Source organism: Pygocentrus nattereri, chromosome 23 (genome assembly GCF_015220715.1).
Source record: "Pygocentrus nattereri isolate fPygNat1 chromosome 23, fPygNat1.pri, whole genome shotgun sequence".
Classification (NCBI taxonomy): Eukaryota; Metazoa; Chordata; class Actinopteri; order Characiformes; family Serrasalmidae; genus Pygocentrus; species Pygocentrus nattereri.
Genome location: NC_051233.1, coordinates 17,603,324 through 17,627,094, shown reverse-complemented (window position 1 = coordinate 17,627,094; position 23,771 = coordinate 17,603,324). Strand labels below are relative to the sequence as shown.

The 23,771-nt window shown below is 39.9% G+C and overlaps 1 protein-coding gene across 3 annotated transcripts in view; it reads right to left on the bottom strand.

Annotated features, from left to right (window-relative positions):
* usp2b (ubiquitin specific peptidase 2b) overlaps positions 1 to 23,771 on the bottom strand; it is a 62,376-nt gene that overhangs the window by 11,615 nt on the left and 26,990 nt on the right. The window contains exon 1 of one of the 3 annotated variants that reach the window (XM_017703888.2): positions 1,101 to 1,631. The exons of the other annotated variants lie outside the window; for them this stretch is intronic. Coding sequence (XP_017559377.1) covers positions 1,101 to 1,259 — 159 coding nt within the window. The 5' untranslated portion in view covers positions 1,260 to 1,631. Of the gene's footprint in view, positions 1 to 1,100; positions 1,632 to 23,771 lie in introns of those variants that run through there. 3 annotated transcript variants of the gene reach the window in all.

The following is a 23,771-nucleotide window of genomic DNA, read 5'->3' as shown; positions in this document are numbered from 1 at the left end:
ATGAGCAGCAGGTGGAGCCAGTCGCTCTAAGACCAGCGTTATGCAACTAAATTCGGGGTGCAAGCTGTTTGGTCAGGCGCTTAACACATAAACTGATCTGTAGCACAAGTCAATCACATTAGCGATTTAGACAGTCTTTCAAGCCGGAATATCTAGTTCGGCTCGGTTTCAGTCACACCACGCACCCAAAAACGGCACGTTTCACAAGGTTACGGGCAAACTCCACGACGACTGAGGGCTGCACTTAGTTATCCAAAAATAATTCAAAGCTTTAACAATCATAAACTGCTGAAACACCGGCTTTCCACAGAAGAAACCTATCACATTAGCTGCTCTTCTGTTTGTCTACAAGCCAATGCTCAGGGAATAGCTCAGAGAAAACACTCCGTGGTTAGTTATAGGTCAGCTTTCATAGGGACTGAGATTTGCGGTCACTGTCACTATGGCGTCATTTCATTTTCCACCTATATTCGTACAAACCCCGCCCCTTAAGTGCCCTGAATGGCTAGTGGACCTTGCGTCAATTTCATTAAGAAACATTCAGGACCACTTTTTCACAGGTTTTTCCCATCTGACATTCATCTAATGTTACACCTCCGTTTCGATCTTTATTATTTAAGTTATTTAGTCGAGTCGTTCAACTATCCATTAGTAAGCTAAGGTGAGTGTAATTGCTGAATAATGACATCACTTGTGACATTTTTACATTAATATTTTCTAGCTTTACAGAAACCTGCGTCAACTTTGGACAGCGTCAACTATGGCCGTTACATCGAGTCATTCAATTGTCCAATAATAGTACAACCAAGCTGTTGGTGTGATATAATGACATTACTTGTGACCAAGATTGACTAACACTCTCCAGCAGTAATAAGCCAAGACGTCACGCCGCAGTCGTCTTGACTCACTGCTACTGGACAGTCCTAGCTAAGCCATAGGTTATACCAATATTCCACAAGTCCAGTTATTTATTGACTACTGCTGCACAAGAAAAAGAAAGCCACAAGTTACACCAATACAACACAAACCAATAGTAGCGCACGAGGGGCGGTATCTGTCGGAATACAGGTAGAAAGACAAACTACTGTATCGAGCCTCACCTTAGCTTGGTTGATCAGGAGTCCCACGAATGTGGACACGAGCATGGAGCGGGACACGGGCGGACTCTTCCTTCGCGACTGCGGCTTGGTGAAGGGCAGCGGCGCCGCTGGAGGCTCCTCGGGCACCGTGACCGTGTAGGACTGCCGCGCGCTAGGCATGACCACGGCAAGTCAAGACTGACGGGCAAAACCAAAAACCGGCTATCGAGTTCGTATCGTGTACCGTTTTTTCCACCTATATGCCGTTGCTAACGTGCTGTCCGTTTTCGTGACTGTCAGCCGCTCTGTAAAAACGTCCTTGAAGTCTGGAGGCGGTTTTTTAGCATTCACAATGCGTGGTCAAACGTGCGTTTTGGTCACGTTAGATGCAGAAAGAAAGTGTAATAAAAAGTGTGTAGACTAACGCAAGAAAACCGTCAGGTATTATTCCACAGAGTCCTCGTGCAGCTCGTAGTCCGGTTGTGTTCTTGGTTCAGAGTAAATGGTACCGCGGCTTAACGCTGAAACAGCTGCGTGTGAATGATGTTCAAGTCTCCACCCCTTTCGTTTCCTACCCCGTCGTCGTGCACGCCCCCTTCCCCTCCGCCCGGGACTGACGTCACGCCGGCGCAAGGAAGAGCCCTTCCCACGTTCACCTTAGCCTGAATGAGTGAGGGCGACTTTGTGAGTCCGGGATGCAGGATGATTTTAACGGGTACAAACGACTGGCCAACACATCCCACCCCACCGCGCCTCCAGTTTAGGTCAAATTATAATGAAACTAGGGGGAATGGCTGACTCTCAATGTTTATTGTAAGCAAGGTAAAAAGGCCATTCATGCTCTTCCAGCTCCTGTAAGCTATCTAGCCCATGATTGTCAATTAACCGAACTGATCAATGGTAAGTCTTATACTCATGAAAAAATAAGAATTGGAAAAAAAAATAACGTAATTTTCCAGTAGCTGCACTGTTTTCTCCCTGAAGCCAATGCCTCTTTTGTGATATTATCCACAATTTTACAATTAGGCTGTATAATGTAACATCAATGTTGCACATGGCAGGAGAAATTCCGCTGGTTTTTCATAATTCCTTCATAATTCAATTATTGAAACAAAACAGAACAACAAAGAAACAAAAAGTAATTCAGAGTGGTTTAATGTGAAATGTTGAACTAACAGATGAACAGACTTGAATTTCCGTACAATGGTGGTGATGGGAAATGGGGCCCATGACATTTATGACACAGATATAACCATTTTATATGCTATCCAAAACCACAGGTGAACTTACAAATGCCTTCTGAGTTTTTTATATGAAATGCTGATAGTGAAAAATTTTGAAAATAAATTTTAAATCAGTTTTCTTTGGGGATTACTTTGGTTTATAATGCCCTGTATGTACCTCTTTGCTATAAACTTATTTAATAAAATATATTTTAGACCAAAACCTTATCTCAAAATTACCTTTAAACAGTTTTGTTGGCATTAGGAAGCATATTCATAAACATTTAATGTAGTAACTTTTTGTGAGGTAGCTTTTGCAGGCATTTAACTCTTTATAATTGAACATTTCACATTAAGCAACTCTGAATTATTTTGTTTACATCTAAACCAACTCATTATACATTTTTTTGTGTGTGCCCACATGTGTAGTGCATATAACTTTCTTAAAATATTTTGTCAAATCCTAGTGCTCACAAGACTTTGTAACCAATTATTTATGAACTACATGCATTATGCATTACATTGCAACATCGTACAACTAGGTAATAAACTATCACTTTCAGTTTAGAAATTTCAGTTTAGACTGCAACCATAGATGTATTAGTGAGATCCTTCTGATTTGGGTTTCCTTCCACTCAGTGATACATAAAAATGCTGCTCAAGTCCTAATAGTACCACTTTCTGATAAACATCAAAATCTAAAGCACTTACATACTACTTTTTCACAGCTTAAATAACAAATTGTTACAATTAGACACACTATCATAGTACTGTATGAGTATTCATACTTGCAAATTACATACTCATACGCCATGTAAAGTTACCATTTTGGAGATGGGTCCTGTAAAGTTACCATTTTGGAGAGGTTTTGTTTCGACAACAGCGATACACAATATCATATTATCATACAATGTCTAATGTATTACAATGTCTAATTGTAACTTACTGTTTCCATTTTAAGTATATCTGATGAGTATAACTATTGTAGGACAGCTGTTGGAACTACTTTATCACTAAGGCACTTTAACACATTAAAGCTGCTATGATGCAAACATTAAATGTTTAATGTTTAACCTTATCATGTCCTATCAAAACTCTGACCATAACTCTTGAGCCCAGTAAGCCTCAGAAGTCACAAATTTTTGCATAAATTTTAGCAAGGCTTAAAAACGTGCGCAAAAGATGAATGCCAGGGGTGAGTCACTCCACACAGGCTGCCACAGAACTAATTTCTGTGCGCTCAAAGAGGCTCTCCACCTCTGCAGCCCCTTTAGACACCATTACCGTCAGCCATGGCAAGGCAAGTGTGTTTATTGCTCCCTCATGGGCAGCAATTCAGAATTAATGACTTAGCTCCGCGTGCCTGAAGCAGAGGGTTTATTACGTTTAGCTGTTTCACCCTTTGGAGAAGTCAAGTCACTTGCATAAAAACAATTGAAAAGGCAATTATGCATCCATCAGGTGCAGCCTCGCTCCTTCTGTTCACCTGGTTGTGTGGGCTTGACCAGCTCTGAATATGATGGTTCTCTGAGCCTCAGGTATTTCTGATACCCTGATGAATATCTGTTGCATGTTTGTGTATATATATATATATATATATATATATATATATATAGAGAGAGAGAGAGAGAGAGAGAGAGAGAGAGAGAGAGAGAGAAGATTTCCAGATCTTAATGCAATCATGACAGTGAAAAATCAGCTGCGCTGCCATGTTTTTAGAGCTAGCATAAGTTAGGTACCAGAAAATATGGAGAGTGACAGAAACAAAAGACACTTTTGAGTTCTTATGAGGTTGACGATTATTCTGTACTACCATCCCCATCTAGCAATGGAACTACATTTTCTACTATGCTTTCATATTTATGAATGTGGCACAACTAGGGCATCATCAGGGGGTGGTAATGTTGTTTGACTGATTTTCATACTTTGGTATGAAGAGATGTCATCTGCACCTATAGCAGGGTTGAACCAGAGAGGTGCTAAAAATTATATTTTTAAAGTTCAAAAGATGTTCACATTTTAAGCAAGGCTGGCATTTTTTTTATTATAGAGCAGTGCATTTCAGCTGTTACTCTTTAAAAGCCTGACTTTTTTGCCATAACCATAAACCATTAACTAATAAATGCTTGTGTGGGGTCACCATTTTGTAAAGCAAATAAAATGATTATATTTGCATTACAGACCTGTTCCTTTTATTACCATTGCACAGAATTCAAGTCAGTAAGTTTTTCTACAATTTCACATGAAACCAGCTTAGCCATCGTAGCAACTGAATTATGCAGAAATTTTGAATAAAAATGGTGAATGGTGAAATTCTCTTATAAATGCTAAATCAGTACCTAAAAGTGAAGGTATCCAAATAAAATACAGGCTCTACATGACAGGGTTGGTTTAACATGGTGTTACAACTAAGCCAAACAAAGTGAAGATGTTTGACAGTCTCTTTTCACTAATCATTTTTACTTCGGTGTATATATTACTATTTATTAATTTATGTTTAAAGGTTTACACAACACTGAATTGTGTTTCAATTTATAAGACATTTTAGTAACTGTTACAACCAGCAACTCATGTCACTTTCAGCTGAATTGTTCACAAATGGTGGGTGCTTGAAACAAAGTTTATGTTTTTATTTATAGCAGAGATATGTATGTTATACTTTTATATATTTCTCAAATACTATATCAAAAGCCAAAAAGTTGTGCCCTGCTCTCTTGAGCCCAAATAGAGGTAGGCTATATGGCAAAAGATGTAATATCACAATACTTTAGAATGTTTTCAAGATACAAGGTATTTGACTTTTTTCCCTACCATCTTATAGGTTAGACAAAGCATTGTGTAGCAGCATTTAAAAAATAGTATCAAAGGCTATGAATGCAGTGATTTGTGTTCAACATTTTACACAGTGCACTGCATAAATCCAACCAAATAAGACTACATATGCTTTCTTTGTAATTAAACATGCAGTTGGAAATGTTTAAGTACTGATAGTATGCTCAGAAAAGTATACTGCTAAGGAATTTATTACAATAATGATAAATATTTGTCATATGGCCCAGCCCTAATCTCAGCTAAAATGTAATAGGTGCTGACAGAAACTAAAGTTTCATACAGAGCAAAGCCACCTAAAGAAGCTATCTGGCACTGTACATACAGTATAAACCTAGTTATGCATTCCCTGAGTACTCTCGCTCTCTCTCTACCAGCCCATTACATAAGAAGCATCAGAAGCCATAGCGAGCTGCCCTCTTCTGTGTGAATAACTGCATTCATCTTACGAAACGTCACTCTGAATCAAGCTTATGTAAGGCCTGTTTGAAGCTGTGTGTCGGGCCTGGCAATCATGCCAGCCATACTTTACTCCACCAACAATGGATGTGCCAAAACACTGCACTGCCATGACTAAGAGATGTGAGAAAAAGAGACCAGAACAGTGAGAGAGCGAGAGACAGAGAGAAAAAGAGGGAGAAATGGATAGGAAGGGAGGGAGGGAGAGCTGTGCTTTGAAGAACTGAGTAAATGCAGATACACACCATCACACAAACACACACAATGACTGTCTCTGAGCGATGGTTACATTCTCCAGGGCTCCACAGAAAAAAGAGCAAGCAGCACCATCTGGTTCCCTACCGCCCTTTCTTTTTTTTCTCTCTCTCTCTCTTTCTCTCTCTCTCTCTCTCTCTCGCTCTCTCTCTCTCACACACACACAATGTGCTGACCCTTTGAGGCAGAAAATGCAGAAGGACAAAAGAGAAAAAAATCACTCTCTCTGCAGCAGTATTAGCCTAAGTCCATTACACAAGTATTTAACCTACAAACGGCTACATGCAGGGTAACTAAGGTCTGTTTATGTAAGTGGGCTAATCAGTATGCTAAGCTAGCAAACTTGCACAATGGGCCTCCTCAACTAGCAGACTACCTCTAAGGTCATTTAACTTAGTGTGCAGCTATACATGCAATATTATGTTGATATGTGATAGTACAAAAATGTAATTCATTAAAATGTAATTTATTTTGAACGCTAAGTTCAAACCAGAAGAGTAGAGCCAGAACAGCAAAGCAGAATGTTTCCCTGCATACTTTTGTTTTCAACCAGTCGCAACTTACAGTCAGTGCCAGAGAAAAAGATTTTATAGCCATGTACTTTACATGCCCATATTTTGAGGTCATTTTGCTCACTTATCTACAGTCACAACACTGGCTCTGCAGATAGTAGAAGTTTTCCTTTTCCCTTTATACAATAGTTCCCCTGGATTGGATCGGGACATAGGCAGAAGTGCATCACATAACTTAAACAGGAGTAGCAGATATCTTAAAGCCTGAGTTTTCCTATTCTTTTGTTCTTGTATGCAATACACAATGGTGGATTTAGTAATTGGTGACTATGCACCTTGCTTGCTATATTAGGCTTATAGTTCTACTGCAATATTTAATAAGTGAACTTGGAACACCAAACATGAATTTGCTGATTAACTTCATTTGAGGTTAGGGGAAAATTGTATATTTAACCTTTCACCAAGCTATCACTTTAAGTGCTTCCTTGCTTAACCATTAACTCCTTAAGAGGAAAGTGCGTCGGTTTGAAGCATTAGTGGGCAAGGAAGTGCTAAGTCAGCATTTGAGGGAGTTAAGGTAATGTTGATCAGTCTGACATATACAGCTATTGAAAATGCAACAGCTGTTGTGTAAAAGACAATAGAGACCTTAAGTAATGACAGAGGCAAGTATGTCTCAGCAGTTGGAAGAAAATCTGTACTGTCCTGCACATGGCAAATTTGACATGCATATTCCTGCCGGCCATAGCTTGCTTTGGGAAATTGGGACCCATTTTCAATGTTTACCAAAATAAAAAAAGATATGATTTAATATAATTTCAACCTCAGATTACTCTGGTATTTGCTCATTTTCATGTTGTGAAGAACATATAAGATAATACATTCACACTGTACAACCCCTACACACATATATTACACATATGGTGTTGGGGAGAACCCGCAGGGAATAAAAGTGTGGAGATGCTAGGTCCCTTTACTCTGTTCTCCTCCTACATGGCTTGCTGTTAGTGTGTGTGTTTGTGTGTATGTGTTCGTAAGTGTGTGCATGTGTGTGAGGGTTAAACAAGGGTTAAATGTCTGATACGGTTGTTTTCAAAGGTTTGGGCGCCCTGGGAAATTCATGTTTTGCTGTCTTTCTAAGTGAAGGTAAGCATGTATAAGTGCACATTAATGAAATGGACAATTACAGTTCATTGCTGAATTTAACATATTGGAAAAAATTTTAAATGCTAAAGTTCTTTCAACATATTTTTAATTTTATGTTTCCACTAAGTGCAACACAAAAAGAAACTACAGTATAATTTGTGGAAAAATGTATGATACTGCATTGCAAAATGTAGTAAAAACTGTGTGATAGTCAGTGGAACAATGTAAGTGTTTACATGTCCAAATCCATGGCACAAATGAACAGGAGAGCGGGTTGGTGATGGTGAGGAGGAGGCCCTGATGGTCAGTCTTCAGCAGGATGGGAGGGCGGTCATTTAGAGAAATAACTTTTTTTAAATAACTTTTGTAGCAAAACACTATGTAAGATTTTGTTTTGTTAAAAGTAGTAGCATGTTAAGTCAACAGTATATTAAAATAACGTGTCAAGCTGTAAAATAATTTAAAAGTCTGAGGCGTCAGGTTGGATTTATTTTGGACCATGTCATACGTGTTCATGTATTAATGCCATATACAGAGCTTTAGCAGTGTAGATTTCAGATTTTTTGTTGTATAATATTGGCTCTATTACTGACATTGGCAGTAAGGCTCCCAAAAAAATTTACATTTTATTTCACCACTGTGGTTGATGGCAACAGTTGTAAAAATTTAATTCTTGATGGAATCTTCTGTGTACTACTGTGGTCTGCGAAACATTACTGCTGGTAGAATTTTCCATCATGGCTCCAATGAAAACAATCGAATATCCCATATGTCTACTCCCAACATGTGAACGCATAATTAGTGAAATTGTTATGACTAGTTAGTGAAATAGTTTAAAGTCACTTACAACTAGGTGTAAGTCATGTTGGTGCAATCAGCCCATGTTGTTTCTCACAGTAAGAAACAGCCTAGTGGACAAACCACTTTATAAGCATTATTGCTACGATATGCGATTGTTCAGCCAAGTCCACTTTTTTGGTTTGCCCTAACACTCTGATTATTTGAGTAATCACTAAAATAATTATTAGATTATTCAATTACTAATATTACTTCATAGCTCTATTATGTGTAGTGTGAAGAAACACTACAGCAAATGTATGTGGGTGGGACTGGATTGTGAATGGGCTTCTGACGTGTGTGTTTTCATAAGAAAGGAGGATGTGATAAAAAGCCAGAGGTGCTTTATTTAGATATAAAGAGAGGGAGCATCCTTTCACCTCTGTGCTATCAGTGTAAACACACTCAAGCACATACACACACACAAGAGGGACAGAGAGAAGTAGAAAGAAAGGGACTGTGTGTGTGTATGAGTGTGTTTAAGGAGCACACAGTCTATTCTAAGCCTCAGTGCAGACGGAGTGATGTCACCAGGACCACTGCAGTGACTCAGTCTGGACCTGCCAGTCAAAAATAGAAGCACAACATCGCAGTGACCTCTAAATGATTCCACAGTACCTCATGGCGCACGCTGCGCAACAACACACGCATACACACACAAAACATCTCAGTGACGTAAAGGGCACCAGACCACATCACAGAATGCACAAAAGACCAACACCAGCAACATACACCTACACATGTACACAGGATATTTTGCAGTTCATAAAACATCAGTCACTTCCGGTGATATTATGCAGCATCACACACTCCTCAACAACCATGCAGCATGTCACACAGAGCAACAGGGCACAGCCCTGGTAAATATGTACATTTGCCTGATCAATTTGTTTCTCTTAGTAAGCTATAGCTGACATAAGTGACACAAAATCAGCTTAGGTTATTGCTAACTTTGTTGAAACCTAAGATAAATGAAAGCTAGAAAGACATAAAAAAAATGAATATAAAATGTGGAGGAGCATAATTAGCTGCATAGTGAGCAGACATGGACAGAGTTTCAGAATTTGTCACTAATGTGCCAGAATGCCAATGAAATATTTAAATCTGTCTTTGAGGAATCATTCAGGACATAGTGATGGATAGAGCAGATTGTCAGAATTATGAAATGAGTCAAATTATTAAACAAATCCACTGAAGAGACAGATTCAGTTTCCTTTGTACAACATGTAAAAGATCAAAAATCTAATACCTTATTCAGGCAGGAACACCACTGGGAGTCCTATACACAGAGGAGTAAAGAGTACTGAAAATCTCTACTCAAGTACAAGTAAATGTATTGGTAAATAAATTTACTCAAATACAATTAAATGAGTAGCTCACTAAGTACTGAGTTATTTAGTTACTTTTTTGTATTTCTGCTGTCACAACCTGAACATATTTCTGAGCTGACTCGGCTACATCACTGGAAATAACTAATAATAATAAATAATATAATACATCACTAGAAAAACACTAAAGCTAAAGTTCTGAGAGCAGAGACTGATGACAGTCTACTCTGATAGTGCACATTTATCTGTTTCCAATAAAGTATTTTAGAATCCCAGAAAGACTGTGCGGAGGGTGTTATTGTTTAATTAAGTTTAATTTAAGTTTTTAAGAGAAAAAACACAATTATGAGTAGATTGCTTAATTAATAATGTAATTTTAGTGAGAGTCCTGCTGCCTATCAACTCACTGGACTCCAGCTTACATTACCATACTGTTGCCATTACAGGTGTGACCCTCTACAGACAGTAAATACACTCACAGGCTTCAAACTGTGCATTTTCACTGATATCTGTTCTACCATTAAAATCAGCTGCAACATCAGCAATTTGCCCAGCTTTGATTTTACTGTAATATATTTCACTAGTAATCATGCGGATTACTTCATACAGAAATTACTTCATACAGAGAGAAAGAGAGAGAGAGAGCGATACAGAGAGAAAGGATCAGATCAGGCCAGTCAACGACAGTGTGACACAATCACTGTGCAGAGTTTATGAAGAGTGCAGATTAGACTAGATTTCTATCTCAACTCTTCATGCTGCTACTGTCTTGCTGCTGTTGCTGGTGGTTTGCTGGATTAGCTGTTTGCTGCTGCTGTTTGGTTTGTGTTAGTTTCTAATTTCAACTGAAACAAGGTGAGTGCTTTTTTGTCATGGCTACTGCTGGGTTTTTCTCTTGTTCAGAGTGTGGCATGTTTAGTTTAGACCCCTTCTCCACCGATAGTCATAATGATAGTGGTGTTTGTTCAAAGTGCAAGCTAGTTAACTGCCTGGTAGAGAAGGTGGACAAGTTAGAGCTGCGTATCCGGGGTTTAATAAGGGATAGACAGCAAGGGTCACTGTTAGCAGCCCCGGGTACACCAGGGAGAGCTAGTACCCCCTCGACTCCGGCCTTAGAGCCCCCACAGCAGGGCGAATGGGTAACGTCTCGGCGGCATAGTCGAAAGGCTAAGGCTAATGCTACTGCAAAGGCCACAGCCAGCCCACCTGTACACCATGCTCCCCCAGTTCACGTGTCAAACAGGTTTGCCCCGCTCAGTGAAGCACCCGCTGAGGAGCCTGTTAAAGGTACTCTGGTGATAGGAGATTCTATCGTCCGGCACGTGAAATTAGCTACTCCTTTAGGGGCACAGGGGCACAGCTACTCCTTTAGGGGCATAGATAACCTAGATATTCTTTCTCAAACCTCAGTAATCTCAGATCATTATCTTATTTCTTTTAAACTTCATCTTAGTCATAATATACGTACATCCCCCAGCTACTCTATGAAACGTTCAATAACGCCCTTTACCGCTCAACAATTTACTGATAACCTTCCTGATTTATCAACCATAGTGTACTCTCCAGGTAACCCAGCAGAACTAGACAAACTAACTGATTGTTTAGAAAATACCTTCCGGTCTACTTTAGATGGTGTAGCACCACTTAAACACAAAAAAGAGAGACAGAAAAAACTTGCGCCGTGGTATAACGACCAAACTCGTACTTTAAAGCAATTAGTACGAAATTTTGAGCGAAAATGGCGATCAACCAAACTGGAAGTATTCCACTCTGCTTGGAAAGACAGTATTGTTGAATATAGAAGAGAAATTAATAAAGCCCGCTCAGAGTATCTGGCCTCTCAGATCGAGATTAATAAAAACAACCCTAGAGTTCTCTTTAGTGTTATTTCTAAACTGACTAAAAATCAGGCAGGTACTGATCCTCAGATTCCAGCAATCCACACTAGCAATGCTTTTATGGACTATTTTGATAATAAAATCGAAAATATTCGGGACAAAATTCAACAGATAAATAGCACATCTTGTCTGTCATCTGGTGTGGCTGATATAGAACAAAATCCAGCTACCGAAGTCAGGTTGGAAGTTTTTAACCCACTACATCAGTTAGAACTGGAGAAAATTATCTCCTCATCAAACTGCACAACCTGTACACTTGATGCAGTTCCCACAAAACTATTAAAACAGGTATTACCAGACATAATTAAACCACTATTAACAATAGTAAACTCATCATTAAACCTGGGGCATGTTCCCAAAGCCTTTAAACTAGCAGTAATTAAACCTTTGATCAAGAAACCAAATCTTGATCCTAGTGTACTATCTAACTATAGACCTAATTCAAATTTACCATTTATTTCTAAGATTTTAGAAAAGGCCGTGGCCCAACAACTTGGCTCTTATCTGCAAAGAAACCAGATCTATGAAAAATTCCAATCTGGATTTAGGCCTCATCATAGCACTGAGACAGCTCTAGTTAAGATAACAAATGATCTGCTTCTTGCCGCTGACCAAGGCTGCGTTTCTTTACTGGTACTTCTTGATCTGAGCGCAGCTTTTGATACAATAGATCATAATATCCTCCTAGAAAGATTAGAGAAAATGGTCGGTATAACTGGAACTGCCTTATCGTGGTTCAAATCATACTTGACCGATCGTTTTCAGTTTGTGAGGGTAAATAATATACCCTCCAATTATACAAAGGTTAGATATGGAGTTCCACAAGGCTCTATCTTAGGACCGTTATTATTTACGTTATACATGCTCCCCCTGGGCAAAGTTATTAGAAAACATAATGTTAATTTTCATTGTTATGCAGACGACACGCAGCTCTTCATATCAGCCAAACCTGATGACAAACAGAGAATAAAGAAAATGGAGGATTGCGTAAAAGATGTGAAATCATGGATGTCACACAACTTTCTTCTATTAAATAGTGATAAAACAGAAGTTCTTCTATTAGGCCCTCAAGCTGCTAGAAATAAATTATCACACCTAATGTTGAATCTGGCCGACTTCTCAGTCACACCTGGTTCAACAGCTAAAAATCTTGGCGTTATCATAGATTCAGATCTAGCATTTGATAAACACATATCTAATGTTACTAAAACAGCTTTTCTACATCTCCGTAACATCGCCAAGCTAAGAAATGCTTTATCCTTACATGACGCAGAAGAATTAGTACATGCCTTCATTACGTCAAGGCTAGACTACTGTAATGCGCTACTGTCAGGATGTTCTAGCAGTAACTTAAGTAAACTTCAGCTAGTTCAAAATGCTGCAGCCAGGGTCCTTACTAAAACTAGAAAATTTGACCATATTAGTCCAGTCCTATCATCTCTTCACTGGCTTCCAGTCAAATTCCGCATAGACTTTAAAATTCTCCTGTTAACGTATAAAGCCCTACATGGGCTCGCTCCTGAGTATCTGAGAGACCTTATCTCCTATTATGAACCACCACGATTACTTAGATCACAGGGTGCTGGCTTCCTAGTAGTTCCCAAAATTCAGAGAAGCTCTGCAGGAGGAAGAGCTTTCTCTTATAAAGCGCCCCAACTCTGGAATAATCTCCCCGATAATGTTCGGGACTCAGACACAGTCTCAATCTTTAAGTCTAGACTAAAAACTTACTTGTTTAGTTTAGCTTTTGGTAGTTAATGTTAATTCCCTTTAGATAAGGCTGCAGATCCAGGGGTTCATGGACATAGTGAATTGTGGGTAAACTGAGATGCTGGTGCTGCTGTCACTCACTACATGCAGTCACTCAGGTTTGTGGACGGTGGAGTGGGTGAATGCCAGTGTCTCAGGGAGCCTCCGTGTCTATGTTACCTTCTGGCTCTCTCCCTTTAGTTAGGCTGTTATATTCAGACCTGCCGGAGTCATTAGTCACACTCTGATAATTTTTTACATTTTCTGTTCTTCATAAATCCAGTCTAAACTAATTCCTAAATCTTTCCTTCCTCCGAGTTACTGACTGTCTACCGGTCCGGCCCAATACTGATGGATGTCCCACCCTCAAGTCCCCCTGTCCCCCTGATTGACCAGACTGATGGAAGTTTCTGGAACGCAGCTTCTCCACTACAGATCACATCCAAATCTATATGAACTCTAATTGTTTCCACTGTTGATTATACACACCTGAATATATTAGAACTGCGTGGATGTAAAATTGACTTTTCAATGTTTAACTTATAAGTTGTCTGACCAGTGGTAGGATGGTCCCCCCTTTAGATGTGAGTCTTGGTCCTCCCGAGGTTTCTTCCTCCTCCAGCTCTGAGGGAGTTTTTCCTTGCCTCAGCGCTCACGGGGGTTCTATATATTCTGTATATTCTGTATATTATGTTCAGTGTTCTGTCTGATTCTCTGTGCTGTGATTCCCATTTTTGTAAAGCTGCTTTGTGACAACATCAGTTGTAAAAAGCGCTATATAAATAAATTTGATTTGATTTGATTTGATTCATGGCTGTTTATCTGCAAAACAGCAGCTAAACTAGGCTGTTACCTAAAGTATTTGATAGGCACTTGTAATAAAATATACGCAAATGATTTCCAGTGTAATAAACGGAATCATTATAAAAGAAATAAGAAAACCGTAAACACGGTACCTGTTTAGCTCGGCTATTGCTGCCTCAGGCTGGAGTCGAGTTGTAAAAGCGGATCTCAGCAGGTTTTGTGTTTGGTCGCTGATAATTTTCTTTAGTTCATGTGAATACAGATGACCATTTGGATGCAATCTGCTCCTCGCGTGCGCTGGTTGAGTTCACCTCTGTCCATCTCCAATAAACTCGACATCTCTGTAGTGTTTTTCCTGCCGGAGCTGCTGTTTTTTTAATCTTTTAAATTTAACAGTGGATCGTTCTTACTGGTTTCTGGGCTGGTATGCTCATAACTTATTTTACCCTGTAACATTGTGAAAAGTAAAGTAGCAAAGTAAAAGTATTTTATTAAAATTACCTCAAGTAAGAGTAAAAGTACTATGATTTAATTCTACTCCAAAAAGTGCTGTTACAGGGAAAACTGTATTTTCTAAGCCGCTTCTCCCTCAGGGTAACTTGGTGCAATAATACAGAATTCCATGTATGTGTGTCATTTGTGTGTATACTGAGTACTTTACAATTATATTTTAGAACTGGAGTTAAACATTTTATAAATCCTATTTATATCCTGTTTATTTATATCCTGTTCCTGGACCATGCATCTCATACCCTGGCTGTCCACACTCCCTTCATTAAGTTCTCTTTTATTCTGGTAAATTTTTGTTATATTTTATTCCTTAAGATCATTCAGTACTTTTTTGAGCAAGCTGGTATCAGACCATACAGTTCCTGAGATGTACTAGCAGCTGGAGATTCTTTTGGAGTCTTTCAATAGGTGTCTTCGTAAAATAACAAAACGATTCCTGGAGCTCTCTGTAATATGTTACTTAAGAAATTCAGGCTTGTTAATGTGTGTTTTAGCACATCTCCATGTGTCTGTTTTATTTTAACCTGTCTATATCCTTAACCGCTTCTAATAAATCTTGCAACAAAACTCTTAAACAAAAGGGCAAAGGAAACGCCTCTGTCTTAAAAAAATATTAATTATACTCTAGCACTGCAAGACTTTTTTAAAATAAAAAAAAATCTCCTCAAGCACACTACACAAGCAAATTAGCTGAGTTGATCTTAAAATACATCATTGGTCATCTCACACTACAGGACACAAATATCTGTGTAAATGAAAAATCAAACATGTTTAAAAGAAAAAAAACTTTGCAAATTGATCACAAAGCATTAAAAAGATCTTAGGTCTATTATTTAAAACACATGCTAATGACTAAATGTCAATGAAGAAAGTTATTGTCCCTTAAGTCATGCAGCTAAAATCTACAATGACCATATGCATTAAGGCTGCATATGCATATTTGTTAGTTAATCTTCAGTACTGAAATCCCAGATGGCTGAATTGGTAATGAACCCACAAATGTTTTATACTACAGGCTGATCAATTACAGTTTCAGTTCAACCAGGTTCTCCTTTCTGGTGTCTTTACTGGGCAAATCAGTGATGTAATTACCTTTCATCATCTTTTTGCATTACCATCCCATTAGCTGTAATCATTCAACAAAAACACAGTGTGGGTGGAAAGAATTTGTCACAGACCTACGTCATGGACCACAACAAACAGACTTCAACGTAGGATACAACTGTGCATCCTCACTCTGATAGCTTCCTCCTCCCTTCTATCACATCAATTCTTCTAAGAGCATTTAAACAAACCTACCTACAACCCATAACCTCACGAAGTGAACAATAAAATTACAGTATTCTGCAAAGAGATCTTGTGGGAGGCCCTGCTGGGGCTACTACTCCAAGCCATTCAATCTCTGTACTCACAGAGTGAGAGCTGTGTTCATATACTCGGCATTAAGTCAGACTCTTTCAGTGTTAGAGCTGAACTCCGCCAGGGTTGTGCCCTGTCTCCACTCCTGTTCATGATATTCATGGACAGTGTCAAGGCGTAGCCGGGGTTATGAGGGCATTATGTGCAGAGGCCTTGGGGTTTTGTTTACGAGTGATGGGAAGAAGGATCGTGAGATCGGCTGCAGGCTGGGACAGGCAGCAGCAGCAATGCGGTCACTGTACCTGGACTGTAGTGGTGAAGAGGGAGCTGAGCCATAAGGCGAAGCTCTATGTTTACTGGATTGTAAATACAAGTAGCAGAAATGAGCTTTCTTCACAGGGTGGCGGGCTACACTCTATTTGATAGGGTGAGGAGCTCGGTCATCTGGGAGGAACTCAGGGTAGAACCGTTACTCCTCCGCATTGAGAGGAGCCAGCTGAGGTGGTTCGGGCATCTGATCCAGATGCCCCCTAGACGCTTCCCGGTGGGGGTGTACCAGGCTCGGCTTACCGGGTCAAGATCCCGTCCTACTGGAGGGATTATATCTCCAAGTTGGCCTGGGAGCGGCTTGGGGTCCCAGGGAATGAACTGGAGAAAGTTGCGGTGGACAGGATCATCTAGAATTCTCTGCTCTCTCAACTGCTACTATGACCCTATCTGGACTAAGTGGTTAACAATGATGATGATGATGATGATGATGATAATTCAAAATTGTCAGAGCTGAAATGACAAAAAATCAAAAGGAAACCTACAAAAGAGCCATCTATGAAGTCAACTCAAAATAATCCATAAATCTAATCTCTCTTCATGCAAAGACAGACTTCTACCCTAATTATTTGATTCCTGCATTCTTTTGACCCTTCAACTGAAATTGTAAGAACTCTCACAACTTTCACCTGAATTTGGATGTCACAAGTGTGTATGTCCTTTTCTCTACCTAGGAGGTCAAAAGAGGGCAGGGTTCCTTGAAGTGTTCAGGACATTCCTAAGATGGTAACCTGACCTGCTCTATGGGGTTATCACAGAACAAATCTGAAAGCTGAGAAGCTCATGGTCTCATTACAGAGTAGACAGAAAAAGAGGCAGACAGAAAGAGAAGCAGACAAACTGACAAAGGCACAAACAAAAAACCCAAGCAGCAGCATGGCAGTGCAAAGTTACGACAAATAAAACTGCGGAACTTGAGTGTGTGGGAATGTCAGTGTGCCAAAGGCATAGATCAGAGTCATTAACAAGATGTTTTGAGTGTCTGGAATTCTTTACCTCTGTGCTGCATTGGTGATACTGTTTAACCACATAAATAATATAGACTATGTTGCTGTTGCTGTTGTATTGTTTTAATTTCATTAGCTTGCATTTTACACAACTCACAAAGGTCATTCTGAATTTGGCTCTGAAGACAGCTCTGTCTGGAAAAATACAAGATTCATTACTCTTCTAAAGTTTGGAATTACGGTGTACTGTACTGTGTTTGATGTAAATGTTTTCAATGAAATAAAACTTTATCATTTATCAACTTACAAAACAGTTCTGCTCAAAAATCACTTGCCTTAGTAACAATTTGTTATATATTGTCCCTGTCCATTAAAAAAATTATTTCCGTTTTTGTCAATTTTTATTTTTCTATGAACACAGCAGCTGTCCTATATTTACATAGTGTAAAACGTTCATGACAAATGGACCAATAGAAATCACCTGGAATAAACTCTCTCTTGGAGATACTTGTTTTTCTTTGGACAGCGGCTTCTTCTTTCGGCTGCTCCCTTTAGGGGTTGCCACAGCGGATCATCTGCCTCCATCTTGCCCTATCCATTTCCTCCTCTACTTTCACACCAACCATCTCCATGTCCACCTTCACTACATCCATAAACCTTCTCTGAGGTCTACCTCTTCTCCTTCTACCTGGCAGCTCCATCTCCAACATTCTTTGCCCAATATATCCACTAGTCCTCCTCAAAACATGTCCAAACCATCTCAACCTGGCCTCTCTGGCTTTATCTCCAAACTGCTCCACCTTCACTGTCCCTCTGATCTGCTCATTTCTAATCTTGTCCAGCCTTGTCACTCCCAACTCCCTCTACTCCTTGCATCTTCACCTTTCCACCTGCCTCCCTCTCATTCACACACATGTATTCCATCTTGTCTCTACTGACCTTCATTCCTCTCCTCTCCAGTGCAAACCTCCACCTCTCCAGACTCTCTTCCACCTGCTCTCTACTCTCACCACAGATTACAATGTCATCTGCAAACATCAAGGTCCATGGAGCCTCCTGCCTGACCTCATCTGTCAACCTATCCATCACCACTGCAAACAAGAAGGGGTTTCAAAGCTGATCCCTGATGTAACCCTACCTTCACCTTGAAACCATTTGTCACTCCAACTGCACACCTCACCACTGTCTCACTATCCTCATACATGTCCTGCACCACCCTAACATACTTTTCAGCTACACCTGACTTCCTCATACTGTACCACAGTTCCTGTCTTGGCACACTATCATATGCCTTCTCTAGAACCACAAAGACACAATGTAGCTCCTTCTGACCTTCTCTGTACTTCTCTACTAACACTCTCAATGCAAAAATTGCATCTGTGGTACTCTTTCTGGGCATGAAACCAAACTGCTGCTCACTGATCTGGACCTCTTGCCTTAGCCTTGTTTCAACAACTCTTTCCCATACCTTCATGGTGTGGCTCATCAACTTTTTCTTACAAATGGGGATGAATGCACTGCTTCTCCACTCATCAGGCATCCTCTCACTCTCCAGGATTTTGTTAAACAACCTAGTTAAACAGTCCACTGCCTTCTCTCCTAAACATCTCCATACCTCCACAGGTATGTCATCTGGACCAACTGCCTTTCCATTCTTCATCCTTTTTAAAGCTGCCCTCACTTCCACCTTATTAATTCTCTGCACTTCCTGATCCACTATCTCTCCCCCCATTGTCCTCCTCTCTCTCTCATTTTCTTCATTCATTAGTTCTTCAAAGTACTCCTTCCATCTACTCAACACTCTGTTCACTCACTAGTACATTTCCCTCTCTATCCTTTATCAGCCTAACCTGCTGTACATCCTTTCCAGCTCTATCTCTCTGTTTAGCCAAGCGATACAAGTCCTTTACTCCTTCTTTACTGTCCAGCCTCTCATACAGCTCATCATAGGCCTGAGCCTTTGCCTTTGCCACCATTCTTTTTGCTATGCGACTAGCCTCACAGTACTCCTGCCTACTTCCTTCAACTCTTTGGTTATCCCGCTTTTTCTTAGCTGCCTTCTTCTTCTGAATACTCTCCTGGACTTCCTCATTCCACCACCAACTTTCCTTGATTTCTTTTCTCTGACCAGACGAAACACCCAACACATTCTTGCCAGTTTCTCTCACCACCTTAGCTGTAGTTTCCCAGTCCTCAGGTAGCTCCTCACTGCCCCCAAGGGCCTGTTGCAATTTATCCCTGAACTGCCTGCAACCATCCTCCTCCTTCAGCTTCCACCATCTAATCTTTGGCTCTGTCTTCACTCTCTTCCTCTTCTTTGTTTCTAATCTCATTCTACAGACAACCACCCTATGCTGCCTTGCTACACTTTCCCCTGGCACCACTTTACAATCTCCAATCTCCTTTAGGTGGCATCTCCTGCTAAGGATATAATCCACCTGTGTGCACCTCCCTCCACTCTTGTATGTCACCCTGTGGCCTTCCCTCTTCTGAAAATGCGTGTTCACCACAGCCATTTCCATTCTCTTTGCAAAATCTACAACCACCTGACCTTCCGCATTTCTGTCTTTCACACCATACACACCCAGCACCTCTCCATCCCCTCTGTTCCCGTCACCAACATGTCCATTGAAGTCTGCACCAATCACTAATCTCTCCTCTCTAGGGACACCATCTACCACTTCATCCATCTTACTCGAAAAATTCCTCTTTCTCCTCTAACTGACAACCAACCTGTGGTGCATATGAACTGACCACATTCAAAATTACACCATCAACCTCCAACTTCAGGCTCATGATCCTGTCTGACACTCTCTTTACATCCAGAACACTTTTCACAAGCTGTTCCTTTAGGATTATCCCTACTCCATTTCTCTTCCTCTCTACACCATGATAGAAAATTTCTTTGGACAGCAACAACATACAATAATAACTCAGATGCAAACATGTGTCTAAATATTCGCAAAAATATATTTTTAGGTATTTTATTCGACAGTTCAAGAAAAGCTATTAAAGGATAAATAATATATGCAGTTCTTAATCATTTTACATGAATTTTTATCCACATTATTTGTTAGATAATTTCATGTTTGACATTTGCTCTCCACGTCTGAAATATGAAGAATTTGAAAATTAATTCTATAACTTTGTTTTTAACTATATTTTTAAACTTAATCATCTGTGCTATACAACTTTGTCAGTCATTTAGAACCTTCTACAGCTCTGTGAATCTCTATGAATAGCTCAGATGGCAATGGTGCCCTCAACTATTAAAACATCATGGCAATTGCAAAAAAAGTCTATTTTTCTTTAGCCAATTAAAACCTGCAAATCTGTATTTACAGATATGTGCACAAAACCAAAAATCAAACATGAAAACTTTGCCTTGAGCTACTAACATTACAAAGCTTAAGTTTTCTTGGCTTGTTTCTGGACAAGGTGCTGTGTGTTACTTGAGATTTTCTTCTGGCAGTTGTTGAGTTCAAATATAGTTGTTCACTCGAAAGAGGCAGGTTAAGTATCTAAGCTTTCCAGATTCTAGGAAAACGCTATGTTGACAAGCCAGGTTACATTTTTTTCCAGGCAGCAGTGTTCCAACAGCTATCTAGAATGCTTTAGCAACAAGGTACAACAGCCAAAATACACTCTGAGCATGCCTTTGACAGTGCTGGAGCTGGGAAAGTTGCAAGGTCAACAACATGACAGACTGCAATATGGCTCCATAGTGCAGAATTATACTTAGCACAGTAAAGTTGCCAGAGGAAATCCTCGGGTACTTTGGCCTTAGCTAGGATAGTTAAAAGTCCAGCTGTGAGCTACTCAATGATGTATAATATCAAGGTCTTAGCCGGTGGCTTGTATGATCAGCCATGATGACCTCAGTAACCAGGCAGCTACCAGAGGTAAAAAAGTGAGAGAAAAGTGAGGGTGGGGGGGGGGGGGGGGGGGGGGGGGGGGTTATCTAATTACAATTAAATGTTCCATATGAACTAACAGGGCAAACTCAGTTACTGTATCAACACACATCAAGACGTGAGTATGTGTATGTGATGTGCATAAATGTGCACCTTTCAAAATAGTTATGCCACAGAAGAACCACTTTTGGTTCCCCAGATGACATTTCAATGAATTCTTTAAAAAAATATTTTTTTGAGGAACCATTTTTAGATTCTTCTTTAGAACTTCACAGAATGTAATGGTGCTCTACTAATTTAAGGATTGTACAAGAACCTTATGTCCAAGCAAAGAACAATTTAAGAAGCTTTATCTGTAAAGGTGTAGTGAGTCAGAGAAAGAAGAGAAAAACAAGAAAAAGTAGTACACCATGTGAAAGTAGGAATGGCTTTAAAATGGCAGAGATTGTCCACTTTATCAGGACTGGAGAGGACTTGCTGTGGTTCCAGAAAAAAACACTTCAATGTCCTTTTTCATCTGAAAGAGCTTTGCTCTCTATCTGCATCCTCAATCTGAACTCTATGGCTCCTGTCAGGCACACACACACACACACACACACACACACACACACATACAGGTAGAGAATAACCAGACCACAGACAGTGAAAAGAACTTGACAGCTTTGGACAAACAGTAACATCTATTATTAGCAAGTAAAGGGGTCTGTGTGTTCCTTTGAAGTTGTGATGAGGGCTCTTTTTCCAGGCTTAGAATACTCTCTCAATGTGCCATAAAAATTTCCAGAACGGTGGTCCAAGTGGGCATATTGACCCATGACATACTCTTGTCATGCTTCTGGAATTTGGTAAAAAATCTGTCTATTAATTTTATTAAAAGGACCTTTTCATAAATAAAATATTCACAACCTTAACTGCATTTGCCATGACAAATGCAGCCCTTGTGGTGTAAACAGAGTCATTCAGAATGCTTTGTTGTGAAAGTGTTCATTGTAGAGTAACTAACAGACTCAGATGTTTTTACAATGTTGGTGATATGAACCAGGTGTCACGGTGTCTACAACTGAAATATAGATGTTAGTTACAACCCTAATTCCAATGAAGTTGGTACATTGTGTAAAACATAAATAAAAACAGAATACGATGATTTGCAAATCCTTTTCAACCTATATTCAATTGCTCAACCTATATTCAATTGAATACACTACCAAGACAAGATATTTAATGTTCAAATGGATAAACTTTATTGTTTTTTGCAAATATTCACTCATTTTGAATTTGATGCCTGCAACATGTTCTAAAGAAGTTGGGACAGGGGCAACAAAAGACTGGGAAAGTTGAGGAATGCTCAAAAAACACCTGTTTGGAACATTCCACAGGTTAACAGGTTAATTGGAAACAGGTGAGTGTTATGATTGGGTATAAAGGGAGCAACCCTGAAAGGCTCAGTCGTTCACAAGCAAGGATGGGGCAAGGTTCACCACTTTGTGAACAACTGCGTGAGCAAACTGTCCAACACTTTAAGAACAACATTTCTCAACATGCAATTGCAAGGAATTTAGGGATTTCATAACCTGCAGTCCATAATATCATCAAAAGATTCAGAGAATCTGGAGAAATCTCTGCAAGTAAGCAGCAAGGCAGAAAACCAACATTGAATGCCCGTGACCTTCGATCCCTCAGGCGGTACTGCATTAAAAACCGACATCATTCTGTATGGATCTTACCACATGGGCTCAGGAACACTTCAGAAAACCATTGCCAGTGAACACAGTTTGTCGCTCCATCTACAAGTGCAAGTTAAAACTCTGCCATGCAAAGCGAAAGCCATATATCAACAACACCCAGAAACGCCGCCGGCTTCTCTGGGCCTGAGCTCATCTGAGATGGACTGACACAAAGTGGAAAAGTGTCCTGTGGTCTGATGAGTCCACATTTCAAATTGTTTTTGGAAATCATGGATATCGTGTCCTCCGGGCCAAAGAGGAAAAGGTCTGTCCGGATTGTTATCAGCGCAAAGTTCAAAAGCCAGCATCTCTGATGGTATGGGGGTGTGTTAGTGCCCATGGCATGGATAACCTGCACATCTGTGAAGGCACCATTAATGCTGAAAGGTACATACAGGTTTTGGAGCAACATATGCTGCCATCCAAGCAACGTCTTTTTCAGGGACGCCCCTGCTTATTTCAGCAAGACAATGCCAAGCCACATTCTGCACGTTTAAGAGCGTGTAAAAGAGCGCGGGCACTAGACTGGCCTGCCTGCAGTCCAGACCTGTCTCCCATTGAAAATGTGTGGCGCATTATGAAGCGCAAAATACGACAACAGAGACCTCGGACTGTTGAACAACTGAAGTTGTACATCAAGCAAGAATATGAAAGAATTCCGCCTACAAAGCTTCAGCAATTAGTGTCCTCAGCTCCCAAACGCTTATTGAGTGTTGTTAAAAGGAAAGGTGATGTAACCCAGTGGTAAATATGCCCCTGTCCCAACTTCTATGGAACATGTTGCAGACATCAAAGTCAAAATGAGTGAATATTTGCAAAAACAATAAAGTTTATCCATTTGAACATTAAATATCTTGTCTTTGTAGTGTAT